Below are 13727 nucleotides of genomic sequence, written 5' to 3' on the forward strand. Positions count from 1 at the left end.
TCGAATTACCTAGACAAATTAGTAAAAAGTTGCACAGTAATTGGTCGATATCACCCCCCATTATCTGAACACTGTAGAGTCAAAAACACACAGGAATTGCTTGGTTGAAAGTTTTATGAGGAGCACCGCAGTATAACTTCGGTTTCTTTGAGTTTCTAAAATGAATTCTAGTTTGGTATCTTTTCTGTAACTATCAATTGTATATGATCGGCGCACCTCAAATCTTTTGTAATGGGTAGCCTATTCAGCCTGATTCTGGTAAATGAATGGTTATATTACGCCTGTAACCTATCCATCCTACAATGCAACATGTATTTAGGAGATTACCCAACAGGACTAACAGTACAAATACAAAAACAGGCTGCACTAATGGTCACGGGTTTGACTCATGAGAGAGCGTGACGGAGATGCTAAAAAACCTGATCGGGTACACACTAGAAAATAGATGCAAACCCTCACGTGAAAACCTACTTCTTAAGTTTCAAGAACCAGTTTAGAGCGATGAATCTAGGTATTTGTTATACCCCATATGTACCATTCCTGTAGGGATCTTAAAGACAAGGTTAGAGTAGCATACGTGTAAGCAGTCATTCCTCCTGCACTCCATACGTGAAAGGAACGATAAGATGCCTCAAAAAGTGGCAGAATGGGTAGTTCACGTTGCCATGATCTACGCGGTGGTTTGCCACTCTATAGATGTGAATGTAGATGTATGCACAGTTATTATCGTCTGTTTAGGTTTATCACATTACATTCGTTAATTTCAATGCTCAGCTTTATTATTTGCATCGTAAGTTGATTATTTGAACGTGTTGCATAACGCAACGATGTTATGATAGAATATTCCAAACAACTGCGTTTCACTATGATACTGCCAAAGCTGTAAGCAAACCAATCGCAAATTCTTCGTAAAGCCACAGAAATATTTTGTTTCTGAAAGGTGAAAGCTCAGTTGTTGGGATCATAGTTCCATTTCCGTATGTAATTACATTTTATGTTCTTACTTTAATATCTCAAGTACATAGTCTTTCCAGTATCAGACAACCAGTATCGGATTAAACCACAAAGCGTCACGGTTCCATACCAAGTGTAACTAGACAACAACTTGCTGGATGTTTTTAAGACTATAAAGGATGTTGGTCTCTATCATATAAAAAACTTGGTCTAACAAAAAGACGAAAGAGTCTTCTTCTATCAGAGGTGGTGTAATCCATTGTGGCTGTTCCGTAATCTTAAAGATATCGGAAAGTAACTGAAGCCAGTCGTGAATCCTGCCAGTTGTGATGCATACATAAATCTTATCTTTTGTCAAAATGTTGTAGCCCAGGACTAATCATGTTTAAAATAGCAGATGCTGTGAAACTGAGTGTAAAGAAACCTTAAATTAAGCTAACTTATGTATGTGATACACGAGGGTTGAAACTTCAATAGTGGCAACTATTTAATCACAACCGATACAAAAGAGTTACATGTTTGCAGTTGTTACTGTCCTCCAAAGTACTCACCAGCTTTGTGTAGAACCCGTTGCCAGCGATGTGGAAGGCGTAGTGTACCGTTAGCGGTCTACTGCCTGTCGAATCTCTGGAACAGTTCTGAAGCGAAAGCCACGAAGGGGTCCCTTCATCTTCGGAATCAAATCAGTCACGAGGAGTTAAGTCCGGGGAGTATGGCGGATGGTACAGTACTTCCCAGGCCCATCGACCGAACAGAGCAGCCCCAGCTTGCGCTGTATGCGCCCGGGCATTGTCGTGCAAAATGATGGGTGGGTTGAGCAGAAAGTGTCGTCGCTTCTTTCACAAAGCTGGTCGCAGATGATGCTCCAAAAAGGAACAGTAATACTGTGCATTGACGGTCTGCCGTGGAGGAACGTAATGCGTTGGGATAACACCATCACAGTCGTACACGAGAATCACCATAACTTTAGACCGCTCCATTCGCTCCATCAACAGAACAGGCTCTGCTAACGGTATACTACGCCTTCCACATAGCTGGCAACGGGTTCTGCACAACGCTGGTGACCACTTTGAAGGACAGAAACAGGTGCAAACATGTCATTCTTTTGTATTGGTTGTGAATAAATAGTTGCCACTATTTGAGTTTCAACCCTCGTATGTTTTGGAAATGCAGGCTCGAACTGAATGTCCTTAACTTCAAGTAAGTGGTAATACCGTTATTCAGATTTAACGTTCATAATATTTTTCCCACGAATTATAATCTGCAATAAAGAAATCGTGAATAATTTTGGTGCTATGACTTAGCATATGTTCATGCCTATTCACTCAATTGTGTAGCTAATAATTCCTCCAATCGAATAATTATATCGTATAACAAGCGGAGGGCGCATACCTACTTTTCTTTCAATTTCATGCCACTAAGTGACGTTGTACGAAAGTGATTTTTATATTTGGAAGAACAACCATTTAAGAAACAGTGAAGTAAGGAGATTCTATACCGTAATTTCACAGCTATCTACAGCAAAGAGTTGACAGGCGTTACTTATTATTCCTGGTTGAACTGTTATGTTCATATTAAGGACTACACATTGCATGTACGTAAAAGCGTGTTGCTGTTGTAGCGTATTCAGCTTGCATCACCAAAAACTTGCACAGCGAATATTGCGGACATGGAAAGCGCTATGGACAGAATTGATTGGTAATCAAGGGCGCGTATTCCTAGCCAATACACAGATCGCAGTAATACCTGCAAAGTGTATTTTTTGTGCAAACATACGCTTTTTAAATGGAAAAACATCCTATTGATATTAGCAGATTGAAAGTAGAGTAAATTAGAATGTCAGTGGTGTTTGTTGCAGGAATCTAGTGCGAGTCTTTTACGAGATATCCTATTCTGAAAAGTTTCCACACCATTCATCCTGCATTCTTGCTAGATACGATGTTGTTATATTTCCTAACAGTATGCTTGTGTATAACGTGTGTTCCTTGAGAGCATTGCGACTTGCTAGTCAGTGTTATAGTCCAAGCAGAAGGTCGTGAGTAGGCGTCAGGATTCTCTTACCCCTTTTTTTCGTATCATCAGTCTTCTTACCGGTTTGATGCTGCCCGCCAAGAATTCCTCTCCCCCAATCTCTTCATCTCAGAGTAGGACTTGCAACCTACGTTCTCAGTTATTTGCCGGATGTATTCCGATCTCTGTCTTCCTCTACAGTTTTTGCCCTCTACATCTCCCTCTAGAGTTCCGTGGAAGTCATTCCCTCAAGTCTTTACAGATGTCCTATCCTCCTGTCCCTTCTCCCTATCAGTATTTTCTACATATTCCTTTTCTCCCCGATTCTGCGCAGTATCTCATCATTCCTTACCTTATCAGTCCACCGAATTTTCAACATCCGTCTGTAACACCACATCTCAAATGCTTCAGTTCTCTTCTGTTCCGGTTTTCCCATGTTTCACAACCATGCAATGCTATACTCCAGAAGTACATTCTCAGAAATTTCTTTCTAAAAGTAATGCCTATGTTTGATATTAGCAAATTTCTCTTGTCCAGGAATTCCGTCATTAGTTATTTTATTGCCTAGGTAGCAGAATTCTTTGACTTCATCTACTTCGTGACTATCAATCCTGATGTTAAATTTCTCGCTGTTCTCATTTCTGTTACTTCTCATTATTTTCGTCTTCCTTCAATTTTGTGGCCGTGCGGTTCTAGGCGCTTCAGTCTGGAACCGCGCGACCGCTACGGTCGCAGGTTCGAATCCTGCCTCGGGCATGTATGTGTGTGATGTCCTTAGGTCAGTTAGGATTAAGTAGTTCTGAGTCCTAGGGGACTGACAACATCATACGTTAAGTCCCGTAGTGCTCAGAGCCATTTGAACCATTCCATTTACTCCCAATCCACATTCTATACTCTTTAGATTGTTCATTCCATTCAGCATATCATGTAACTCTTTTTCACTTTCACTCAGGATAGCAATGTTATCAGCGAATCGTATCATTGACATCCTTTCACCTTCAATTTTAATTCCAGTCCTGCACCTTCCTTTTATTTCCATTACTGCTTCTTCGATGTACAGATTGAATAGTAGGGAAGAAAGACGACATCCCTGTCTTACACCCTTTTTAAACCGAGCACTTCATTCTTGGTCGTCAGTTCTTATTATTCCCCCTTGGCCCTTGTACATTTGACCCATCTCTCCCTACAGCTTACTCCTATTTTTCTCAGAATTTCGAACATCTTGCACCATTTTACTTTGTCAAACGCTTTTCCCAGGTCGATAGATCATATGGACGTGTCTTGTCAATCGCAAAGTCATAATTGCCTCGCTCGTGCCTTCACCTTTCCTAAAGCCAAACGTATCTTCATCTAGCACATCCTCAATTGCCTTTTACTTTCTTCCGTATATTATACTTATCAGCACCTTGGATGTATGACCTGTTAAGCTGATTATGCGAGAATTGTCGCATTTTTCAGCTCTTGCAATCTTCGGAATTGTGTTGATGATATTTTTTCGAAAGTCAGTTGGTATGTCGCCAGACTCATACATTTTACACACCAACGTGAACAGTCGTTTTGTTTCCACTTCTCCAATGATTTTAGAAATTCTGATGAAATATTATCGATCCCTTCTGCTCGACCTCCTCGAAACCTTCCAAAGCTCTTTTAAATTCTGATTCTACTACTGGATCCCCTATCTCTTCTAAATCGACTCCTGTTTCTTCTTCTATCATATCAGATTAATTTTCCCCTCAGAGAGACTTTCAATATATTCTTTTCTTCTAGCCGCTCTCTCCTCTGCATTTAACAGTGGAATTCCCGTTGCGTTCTTAATTTTACAACTCTTGCTTTTAATGTCATCGAAGGTTGTATGGACTTCGGACAGTCATTCATTTTTCGACTTCTTCTCGTATTTCATGCAGCCATTTTGTCTTAGCTTCCTTGCACTTACTATTTATTTCATTCTTCAGCGACTTGTATTTCTGTATTCCTGAGTTCCCCAGAACATTTTCGTACTTCCTTCTTTCATCGATCAACTGAAGTACACTGCTGGCCACCGTAAATGCAACACCAAGAAAGACAAGAGGTAGCACAACAAGATTTATTTTGTAGATAACATGTTGACCAAGTATCAGATGATTACGTGTACAGACGTCTGTGACATGTGGTTCCTGCCAGAATCAGTAGCCAGAGTAGCCGCCATTGTTGGAGATCACCGCTGCCACACATCTCGGCATTGAGTCAAAGAGACGTTGGATGTGTTCCTGGGTTACAGCAGCCCAAGCAGCTTCCACACGTTGCCAAAGATCATCTGGTGTGGCAGCTGGGGATGTAATCTGGGTCACTCGTTGAGCAACCATGAACCACATGTTTTCCATCGGCGAAAGATCCGGAGAGCGAGCCGGCCAGGGAAGCAATTCAATCTGGTTATTGACGAAGAACCTTTGGACAATGCGTGCCACGTGTGGTCGCGCATTATCCTGTTGAAATATGGTTGTGGCTGAGGCCTGAAGGCAAGGAAGGACAACTGGCTCCAGCACCTCGGATATGTAGCGCCGGCTATTTAAAGTACCGGCAATGCGTACTAGAGGCGTGCGAGAGTAATATCCAATACCGCCCCATACCATAATACCCGGTGCAAGACCAGTGTGGCGGTGCATAATGCAGCTGTCCAGCATCCTCTCTCCACGGTGTCTCCACACTCGAATCCGACCATCGTGGTGCTGCAGACAGAAGCGTGCCTCGTCAGTAAAGACAACGTCATTCCATTCTGCCGTCCACATCCGTCGGTCATCACACCATTGGCGATGGAGACGTCTGTGGTTCTGCGTCAATGGTAGACGAAGCAATGGACGTCTTGCGGACAGACCACTCTGCTGTAAACTGCGTCGAATGGTACGCGCAGACACTGGATGATGCGTTACAGACGCAATGTGCTGTGCTATGGTTCAGGATGTCACTGAGCGATCCGTCACTGCCATGCGCACAATTTGCCTATCAGCACGTGCAGTGGTGCACCGAGGTGAATGCGATCGACCACGTCGGTCCGTCGTACCCTCCTGCATCCAACGGTCACATATCCGCATTACAGTTGTTTGGTTTCGTCCAACACGACTAGCGATTTCTCTGTATGATAATCCACAATCTCGGTAAGCCACTATCCTTCCTCTGTCGAACTCGGATACTTGATCAAAAGATGTTCGCTGTTGTCTACGAGGCATAACTGATCGTCTTGTGAAACAACCACAAGGTAAACACACGTGCCGAACGTACACTCGTCGAAATCGCCAAGCCTTAAATGGCGCTATGAGGTGGCGCCACAGGCGCGCGTGATGTGCGTCTGCGCTGAAATTCTAATCAGTTGCATATCTCATCGCTGCAAACCCATGGTGTAAATTTCACTTGATTCGGATGCTTCCTTCGGGGTGTTGCATTTACGGTGGCCAGCAGTGTACTTCTGTCACCCGTGATTTCTCGCAGTTATCTTCTTTGCACCCATGTTTTTCTTTCCAACTTCTGTGACGGGCCTTTTTAAAGATGTACATTCTTCTTCAACTGTACTGGCTACTGAGATATTCCTTATTTCTGTACTGCTTAGAGAACTTCAAGTGTATCTCGTCATTCGTTAGTACTTCCGTATCACACTTCTTTGCGTATTGATTCTTCCTGACTAATGTCTTAAGCTTCAGTTTAACCTTCATCACTATTATATTATGATCTGAGCCTATATCTGCGCCTGGGTACTCCTTACAACCCAGTATCTGCTTTCGGAATCTCTGTCTGACCATGATGTAATCTAACTGAAACCTTCCCGTACCGCCTGGACTTTTCAAAGTACACGCATACCTCCTCCTCTTGTGCTTCTTGAACAGAGTATTCGCTATTACTAGCTGAACTTTATTGCACAACTCAATTTTTCTCCTCTGCCCTCTCTCATTCCTTGTCCCAAGCCCATATTCTCCTGTAACTTTTTCTTCTACTCCTTCCCCTACAACTGCATTCCAGTCTCCCATAACTATTAGATTTTCATCTCACTTTACAGAGTGTATTACCCTTTAATATCCTCATGTACTTTCTCTATCTCTTCATCTTCACTTAAGACGTCGGCAAGTATACCTGATCTATCGTTGTCGGTGTTGGTTTGCTGTCGATTCTGATCAGAACAACCCTATCACTGAACTGTCCACAGTAACACACTTTCTGCCCTACCTTCCTATTCATACCAAGTGAGGTGGCGCAGTGGTTAACACATTCGGGAGGACGACGGTTCAATCCCGCGTCCGGTCATCCTGATTTAGATTTTTCGTGATTTCCCTAAATCGCTTCAGGCAAATGCCGGGATGGTTCCTTTGAACGGGCACGGCCGATTTCGTACCCCAGCCTTCCCAAACCCGATGAGACCGATGACCTCGCTGTTTGGTCTCTTCCACAGAATTAACTCAAATTCCTATTCATAACGAATCCTGCTCCAGTTATATCATTTTCAGCTGTTGTTGATATTATCATATACTCATCTGACCGGGAACCTCGTCTTCTTTGCTTTTCACTTCATTGACCCCTACTATATCTAGATTCAGGCTTTGCATTTCCCTTCTCAGATTTTCTAGTTTCCCTACCACGTTCGAGCTTCCGACATTCCACGCCCCGACTCTTAGAACGTTACCCTTTCGTTGATTATTCAATCTTTTTCTCGTGGTCACCTCCCCCTTGGCAGTCCCCTCCAAGACATCCGTATGGGGAACTATTCCGGAATTTTTTGCCAATGAAGAGATCATCATGGCACTTTTACAATTTCAGGCCACATGTCCTGTGGATAAATGTTACGTATCTTCAGTGCAGTGGTTTCCATTGCCTTCTGTATCCTCATGCCGTTGATCATTGCACCGCCTTTAGGGGCACTTTTTCCACCCCTAGGACAAGAGTGTTCTCAACCTCTGTCCGCTCTTCCGCCCTTTTTGATAAATTCGTTGGCAGAATGAGGGTGACTTCTTATGTCGGAAGTCTTCGGGCCGCCAATGCTGATTATTGATCAAAATTTAATCAGTGGCAGTATTCAAACCCGAGACTGAGGACGTTTTGATTACTGATCGAAGACGCTACCACTAGACCGCAGATCAACTACTTTGGATTTATCAGTGCAGAAAAAGCAAACATGCTCATTATGTTTGAAGAGTCTAGGGTGAATGTGGTTCGTTCCTGTGCGGTGTATGCGGAAAGATGTCACAGAGATATCACAGTAAACGTCAACCATCTCGGTAATTATTTATCATCTACTTCAACTAGTTATGATAAAGCGGTAGTGTAACACCTAGACAACGTAACAGCAGGAAACAACTGATGACAGAAGAGGGAGAAATTAGTGTTTTTGCTACTATTGCATTTCATCCGCACATTAGATCCCGCACAATCACACGAGGATGTGGCATGCGTCAGGCAAGTGTCCTAAGCCTTCTCCTTGGCCATAGGTTCCATCCCTATCACATCACTCTCCATCAAGAGCAGCATGGAAACTTGTCAGTTTCCGTACATGGGCATTAAGACAGGATACTTCAGATGCATCATGTATCTTGCTTAGTGATGAAGCCACATTTACCAATCGTGGCCAGGTATGTTGCTCACAATTTATAGAGATTGCTTAAACAATTGTCTCCCACACTTTAACATGAAGTAGTGCCAGACAAAACATGATGAACGAAAACAGTATGGGCATCTACTTAATAGCATGTTGATCCATCATTGGAACTCAATACAGCAGCGATTCTGCGTGGTGTGGATTGGACTAGACCTTGGTAGTCTTCCGGAGGTACGTGGCACCAAACGGCTAGATACAGGTCGCATAATTGCTGTACATTATGAGCCGGTGGTATGTGGATGAGGAGCTGGAGTCCTATAAAGTCCTACACGTTTCCAATGGGTTAGGATTATCCGAATGTGGTGGCCAGAAACTTGAGTTCACTATCATGCTACTAAAATCGTTATAACACGATTCTGGCGTAGTAGCCCAAATGGCTCTGAGCACTATGGGACTTAACATCTGTGGTCATCAGTCCCCTAGAACTTAGAACTACTTAAACCTAACTAACCTAAGGACATCACACACATCCACGACCGAGGCAGGATTCGAACCTGCGACCGTAGCAGTCGCGCGGTTCCGGACTGAGCGCCTTGAACCGCTAGACCACCGCGGCCGGCGGCGTAGCAGCCCCGATGATCACCGAAGATCACTGGAGACATACTGAAGATCAGTGGAATACCAATCTGACTGTCGCTCGCCATATGGCCCGACAGCTGGTACTGATAGTATGGTGTGCCATTTCTTTTTATAGGAGGACCCCTCTGGTTGTCATCTGTGGTACCCATTCATCACAGCGGTACTTTGATGATATTCAGCACACCTGGCTTACATTCCAGCAAGATAATGCCCAACCGTACACAGAGAGAGCTTCTGTTGCTTCTTTTTGCTTCTTTTTGTGCTTGCCGAACTCTGTCTTGTCAACTGAGAACGTTTACGGCATTATGGCTCTGAGCACTATGGGAATTAACATCTATGGTCATCAGTCGCCTAGAACTTAGAACTACTTAAACCTAACTAACCTAAGGACAGCACACAACACCCAGTCATCACGAGGCAGAGAAAATCCCTGACCCCGCCGGGAATCGAACCCGGGAACCCGCGCGTGTACAGCATTATGGATGAACCCCCCAACTATCTAGGGAAAACCCTCCAGTTGAACAGAATTTGGCTTTGAGCAACTCTTTCAATGAACGCGAATCCCAACAACTGGTTGCATAAGGGCCGCAGATGTGCGAACGCATTGTTGGCTTCCTCATTTTGTGAAGCTCTTTCTCGTGAATAAATTACTCAATTTTTCCGATTTTACACCCTTAACGTTTCCTTAACGTTTCTGGTGCCTGCAACGCCACCAGCCGGTCTTGATCCAGAAAGAAATACTTGTTGAGAGATGGGCCGTTTAATGTGTGTCCACAATGCTCTGTACTCAACAGTGCATGGTATCTTGTAGTTGACTGCTTTATTTCTGGTTGTGTGGACAGATGTAAATTCTCATGCGATACTGGAAGCAAGGCATTAGGTTCACTGAGTATTGTGTATTACATATCGGCACACCTGTGGGTGACCGACTGTTAGGGCCCTACACTTTACACGGAAAAAGTAATGCATGCTATTTGTTACCAACGCTTGGGCAACAAACTAGCCGCGCTGTCGGGTACGGCAAAGATAAATAACGGTCTGTATGTACGATGAAGCAAAACCCAATTTTCTACCTAACATAAATGTTAAATCAGTGATGGATTAATCACACATTGATTGGTCACATATTGAAACTTGTAGAATATGAAAGAGACATTTAATGTAATTTTTTTAATTTTCTTTTGTAGGTGCCTAGCTCGGCTGGATTGTTTTTATTATTTATTTCAGCATGACATATCAGATGATGGTCGTATAAACTTAAAACGGTGATAAGTAAAAGAAACATTTTTGCAACCAAAGAATCTTTTACACTGTACAATTTATTTTCATCGGATCGCTGTGGCTTTCACTGCGATTATTCCATGTTTCATGAACATTATTGGTTATCATTGGTTATTATTAGACAATGGAATTCAAAGCTCAACAGCTGCGAGCTAGACGTTTGGGATCGTCCATTAATTACGCAAGGAATTTTCTGAAACGTATGGACCGTCCTCCTCCCCTCTAAGTGGCGTATGGCGAGATGTGATTGGATCTTTCCCCATCCCCCCCTTCACGTGAGGCTTACTCCATATCCGGGTAAATATACGTAAAAATGGATTTTTTTGTCTTTTCCTTTTGTTAAAACACTTTAATGTAACCGTTTTATTTAGAATGAGGACTGTACAGTTTTTATAACAGTAATTAATAACGTTAAACATACCAACCTTTAGTAGTGTTCAGGCGGGCATACGGAGACGTAAGTATAAACAGGCTCCACGTAAATAGTATTAACTGTTTTGACGGATCCTTAAAAAAATTACCTTTATATTGGTATACTACAGAAATTGAACGTCGTTGAACCTTTACTTACTTTGCAGTTGAAAGACAACGTTATTTGTGCTTTCCTTTGAGCCATATGATTACGTACCTTTTCAGTCTCCTAATTTATATAATCACAAAGAGAATACTTGTCGGTGAACTTCAGTTTAGCTTTCTTCCGCAAACCATTACCTTCTTCCTCGCAAGTGCGTTTCCACTTGTTTGTATGTCGCTTAACCTGCGCATATCTCTGACTGACACAGTGATTTCGACCAGCGTGGCAGAGAATTCTCCGAATGGAATCTGATACTTGCACGACACTTGCTTCACATCAGTGGATCCCAGGAACGCACACGTGTACAGCATCCAGTTCAGAAAGGCCATAAAAATTGGTGGACACTTTTAATATTGACTGTTGTAGCAATACATATTCTCTAGCTTAAAAAGCTGAAGTGACATTTTCATTGCCCCCATCCCCCACCCCTCCTTAAATGGCATTCGGTGACATTTTGCCGTACTCCTCCTCATGCCCCCAACCCAATTTAGAGTGCACTTAATTAATATGAAAATGTCAAATCTAAATCTAGCACCCTTCAGCCGCCTACTTTCCAATGTTATTTTATGGGGCTACCAGTTTCGGCGATATATGACACCATCTTCAGGCCCCCATCCTACACATAGGTCAGGGGGCCTGAAGATGGCGTAATATATCGTCGAAACTGGTAGCCCAATAAGTTTGAAAATAGACGGCTGAAAGGTGTTTGATTTGATATTCTGTACTGAACAGCCAAGTCCCGCAACCATCTCTGAAAAGGTGGACATACAGTGATAATTAATATAACGTTCCGTTTCTCAAACACTGCCGTTTCTCAAACACTGCGGAACAGAGGAATGGCTGGATGGCGAGTGATGAGTGTGACGTGACGTGACGCGTAGCTGCGCGGCCAGCGCCGCCCTCGGCAAGAGGCTCAGAGCGCACCCTTCCTGCCCGCAGGTCTCCGCTCGGGTAACGCCACGCACGACTCGCAGCAGCCGCACCACTCGCCGCTGAGCGCTCTGCGGGAAGCAGCGGTGGGCGCGATCCAGCGCGCGAGGCCGCCAGGAGCCGAAGGCGAAGGCGCCGGCGGCGGCGAGGGGACCAGCGCCTAGCCTCACCCACTGTAGTCTTCCTTAACGGCAATAAAATGGACTGAATTAAATCCTCATGTTTGTTGTCAATACCTTTCTTGTCGCAGGTTGGTAAACCTCAAAAACTGCCACTTATCACTCACATATTAGCTCCTTTTTTGTAATCCTGTGTAAAAAAGTATAATCTTTCTCTTGCTCATTGCAATACTGCCATATCTTTGGCACCTCTTCTGCTGGTCTTCATAGTTTCCCTCATCTCTATCCCTTTCTTTTATTCGCTACTTTTTACTGAGTCCTCGATATTTAGTTAGACTCTCGGGTTAGAAAGCCGTTTCCGAGTGTGTGCCTTCATCAATCAGCATTTCTTAATAATTTCTTTTGCTTAAGTCTCGAGGGACATTGATAAGTTTACTTAAATATTCTAGTGTAAATATGGCCGTCAGAATTTTCAGTAACGCCTATAATCAGTTGCTCCAGTGCATATTTGAAACACCACATAACAGAGCTACTGTATAAACAGCACAGAAAGGTATCTACAGGAAATATAAACACCATACTGCGAATGTAGGAGAAGCGAAGTGCCACAGTATTTAAAATACCAAGGACTCCACATGATATGATACCGTTCGTGGATGCTTTGTGTACAATCGCTACACTTAAGATGGGAAACAGAAGTGTCAGGCCACGTCCTACGTGTGCGGCTCAAGCGACCAGTAGCGCGACATCTGGGTGCGTGACGTTCTTGCTACAAGCAGCAGCGTGGTGCTAGAGCCTTTCTCGAGAGCAGGGACACCAAATTAGCTTTAGCACGAAAAAATGCGATGAGGGAGCGTTGTGTGCAAGTTTTTGCAAAAGAAGGAATCGTCATAGAGAATTTCATTTTATATCTTCAGTTAGTAAGACTACTAGACAAATTCTACGAATATACAGGGATCAGCACAAATTCGATTACCTCATCAAGGAATTAAAGACACGTGTTTATAATGTGACCACGAACGTTCAGCTGCCAATAAGTGGCGAATAATGAGTCAAAAGATAATCAAGGAATAATAGGATTGCCATGGTGTAGCGTAGCATCTTCTGCTATTCATCTGAGTCGTCGTGGGTCATTGTTACGGACCAGTTTCCGTCTTATATTTTCACTAACTCAAATTGAATCCTATCACCTGTTCTGTATACCAAGTTTTGTCTATATTCTTTACACTGCATCTCGAACTATTAAGGTCGAACTGCTAGGGTCTTGCCGGAGTACTTTAACGTGTACACACCTAGCCCAGAATATCACTCACACTAAATTCCTAATACAAGACATCGAGTAACCAAGAAATGTTACTGATATTTGATTGTTAGCAACCTAATTCAGCAGCAATCAATGTCAATCCCAAATGTTTCAGGTAACTTAAATAGTCTGCACAAATAAAGCGTACAAATGTTTTTGAAAGGAAGGTCAAATGTTTTTTGATATGATGTATCTAAAAGTCAGTAACATAAAACAGGCTGGAGAAACATTTTGATGCAAATCATTTGCTGTACTTGATTTCGAGCGTCATCCATAGGTACATCAAATGTTTCTGTAATTCATTTTATTTCTTTTTGACGCACCATTTTAAAAGATGTCTGACCGATTTCTTTTTAATTTCGC

At 43.0% G+C, this 13727-nt stretch overlaps 1 protein-coding gene across 1 annotated transcript in view; it reads left to right on the forward strand.

The window, feature by feature from the left end:
• The window catches only part of LOC126263080 (uncharacterized), a 303789-nt gene extending 291652 nt beyond the window's left edge, over nt 1–12137 (forward strand). The window contains exon 3 of the mRNA XM_049960071.1: nt 11952–12137. Within this exon, the coding sequence (XP_049816028.1) occupies nt 11952–12106 (155 nt within the window). The 3' untranslated portion in view covers nt 12107–12137. The remainder of the gene's footprint in view (nt 1–11951) is intronic.
• Nucleotides 12138–13727: the final 1590 nt, after the last annotated feature.

Source organism: Schistocerca nitens, chromosome 6, assembly GCF_023898315.1.
Source record: "Schistocerca nitens isolate TAMUIC-IGC-003100 chromosome 6, iqSchNite1.1, whole genome shotgun sequence".
Classification (NCBI taxonomy): domain Eukaryota; kingdom Metazoa; phylum Arthropoda; class Insecta; order Orthoptera; family Acrididae; genus Schistocerca; species Schistocerca nitens.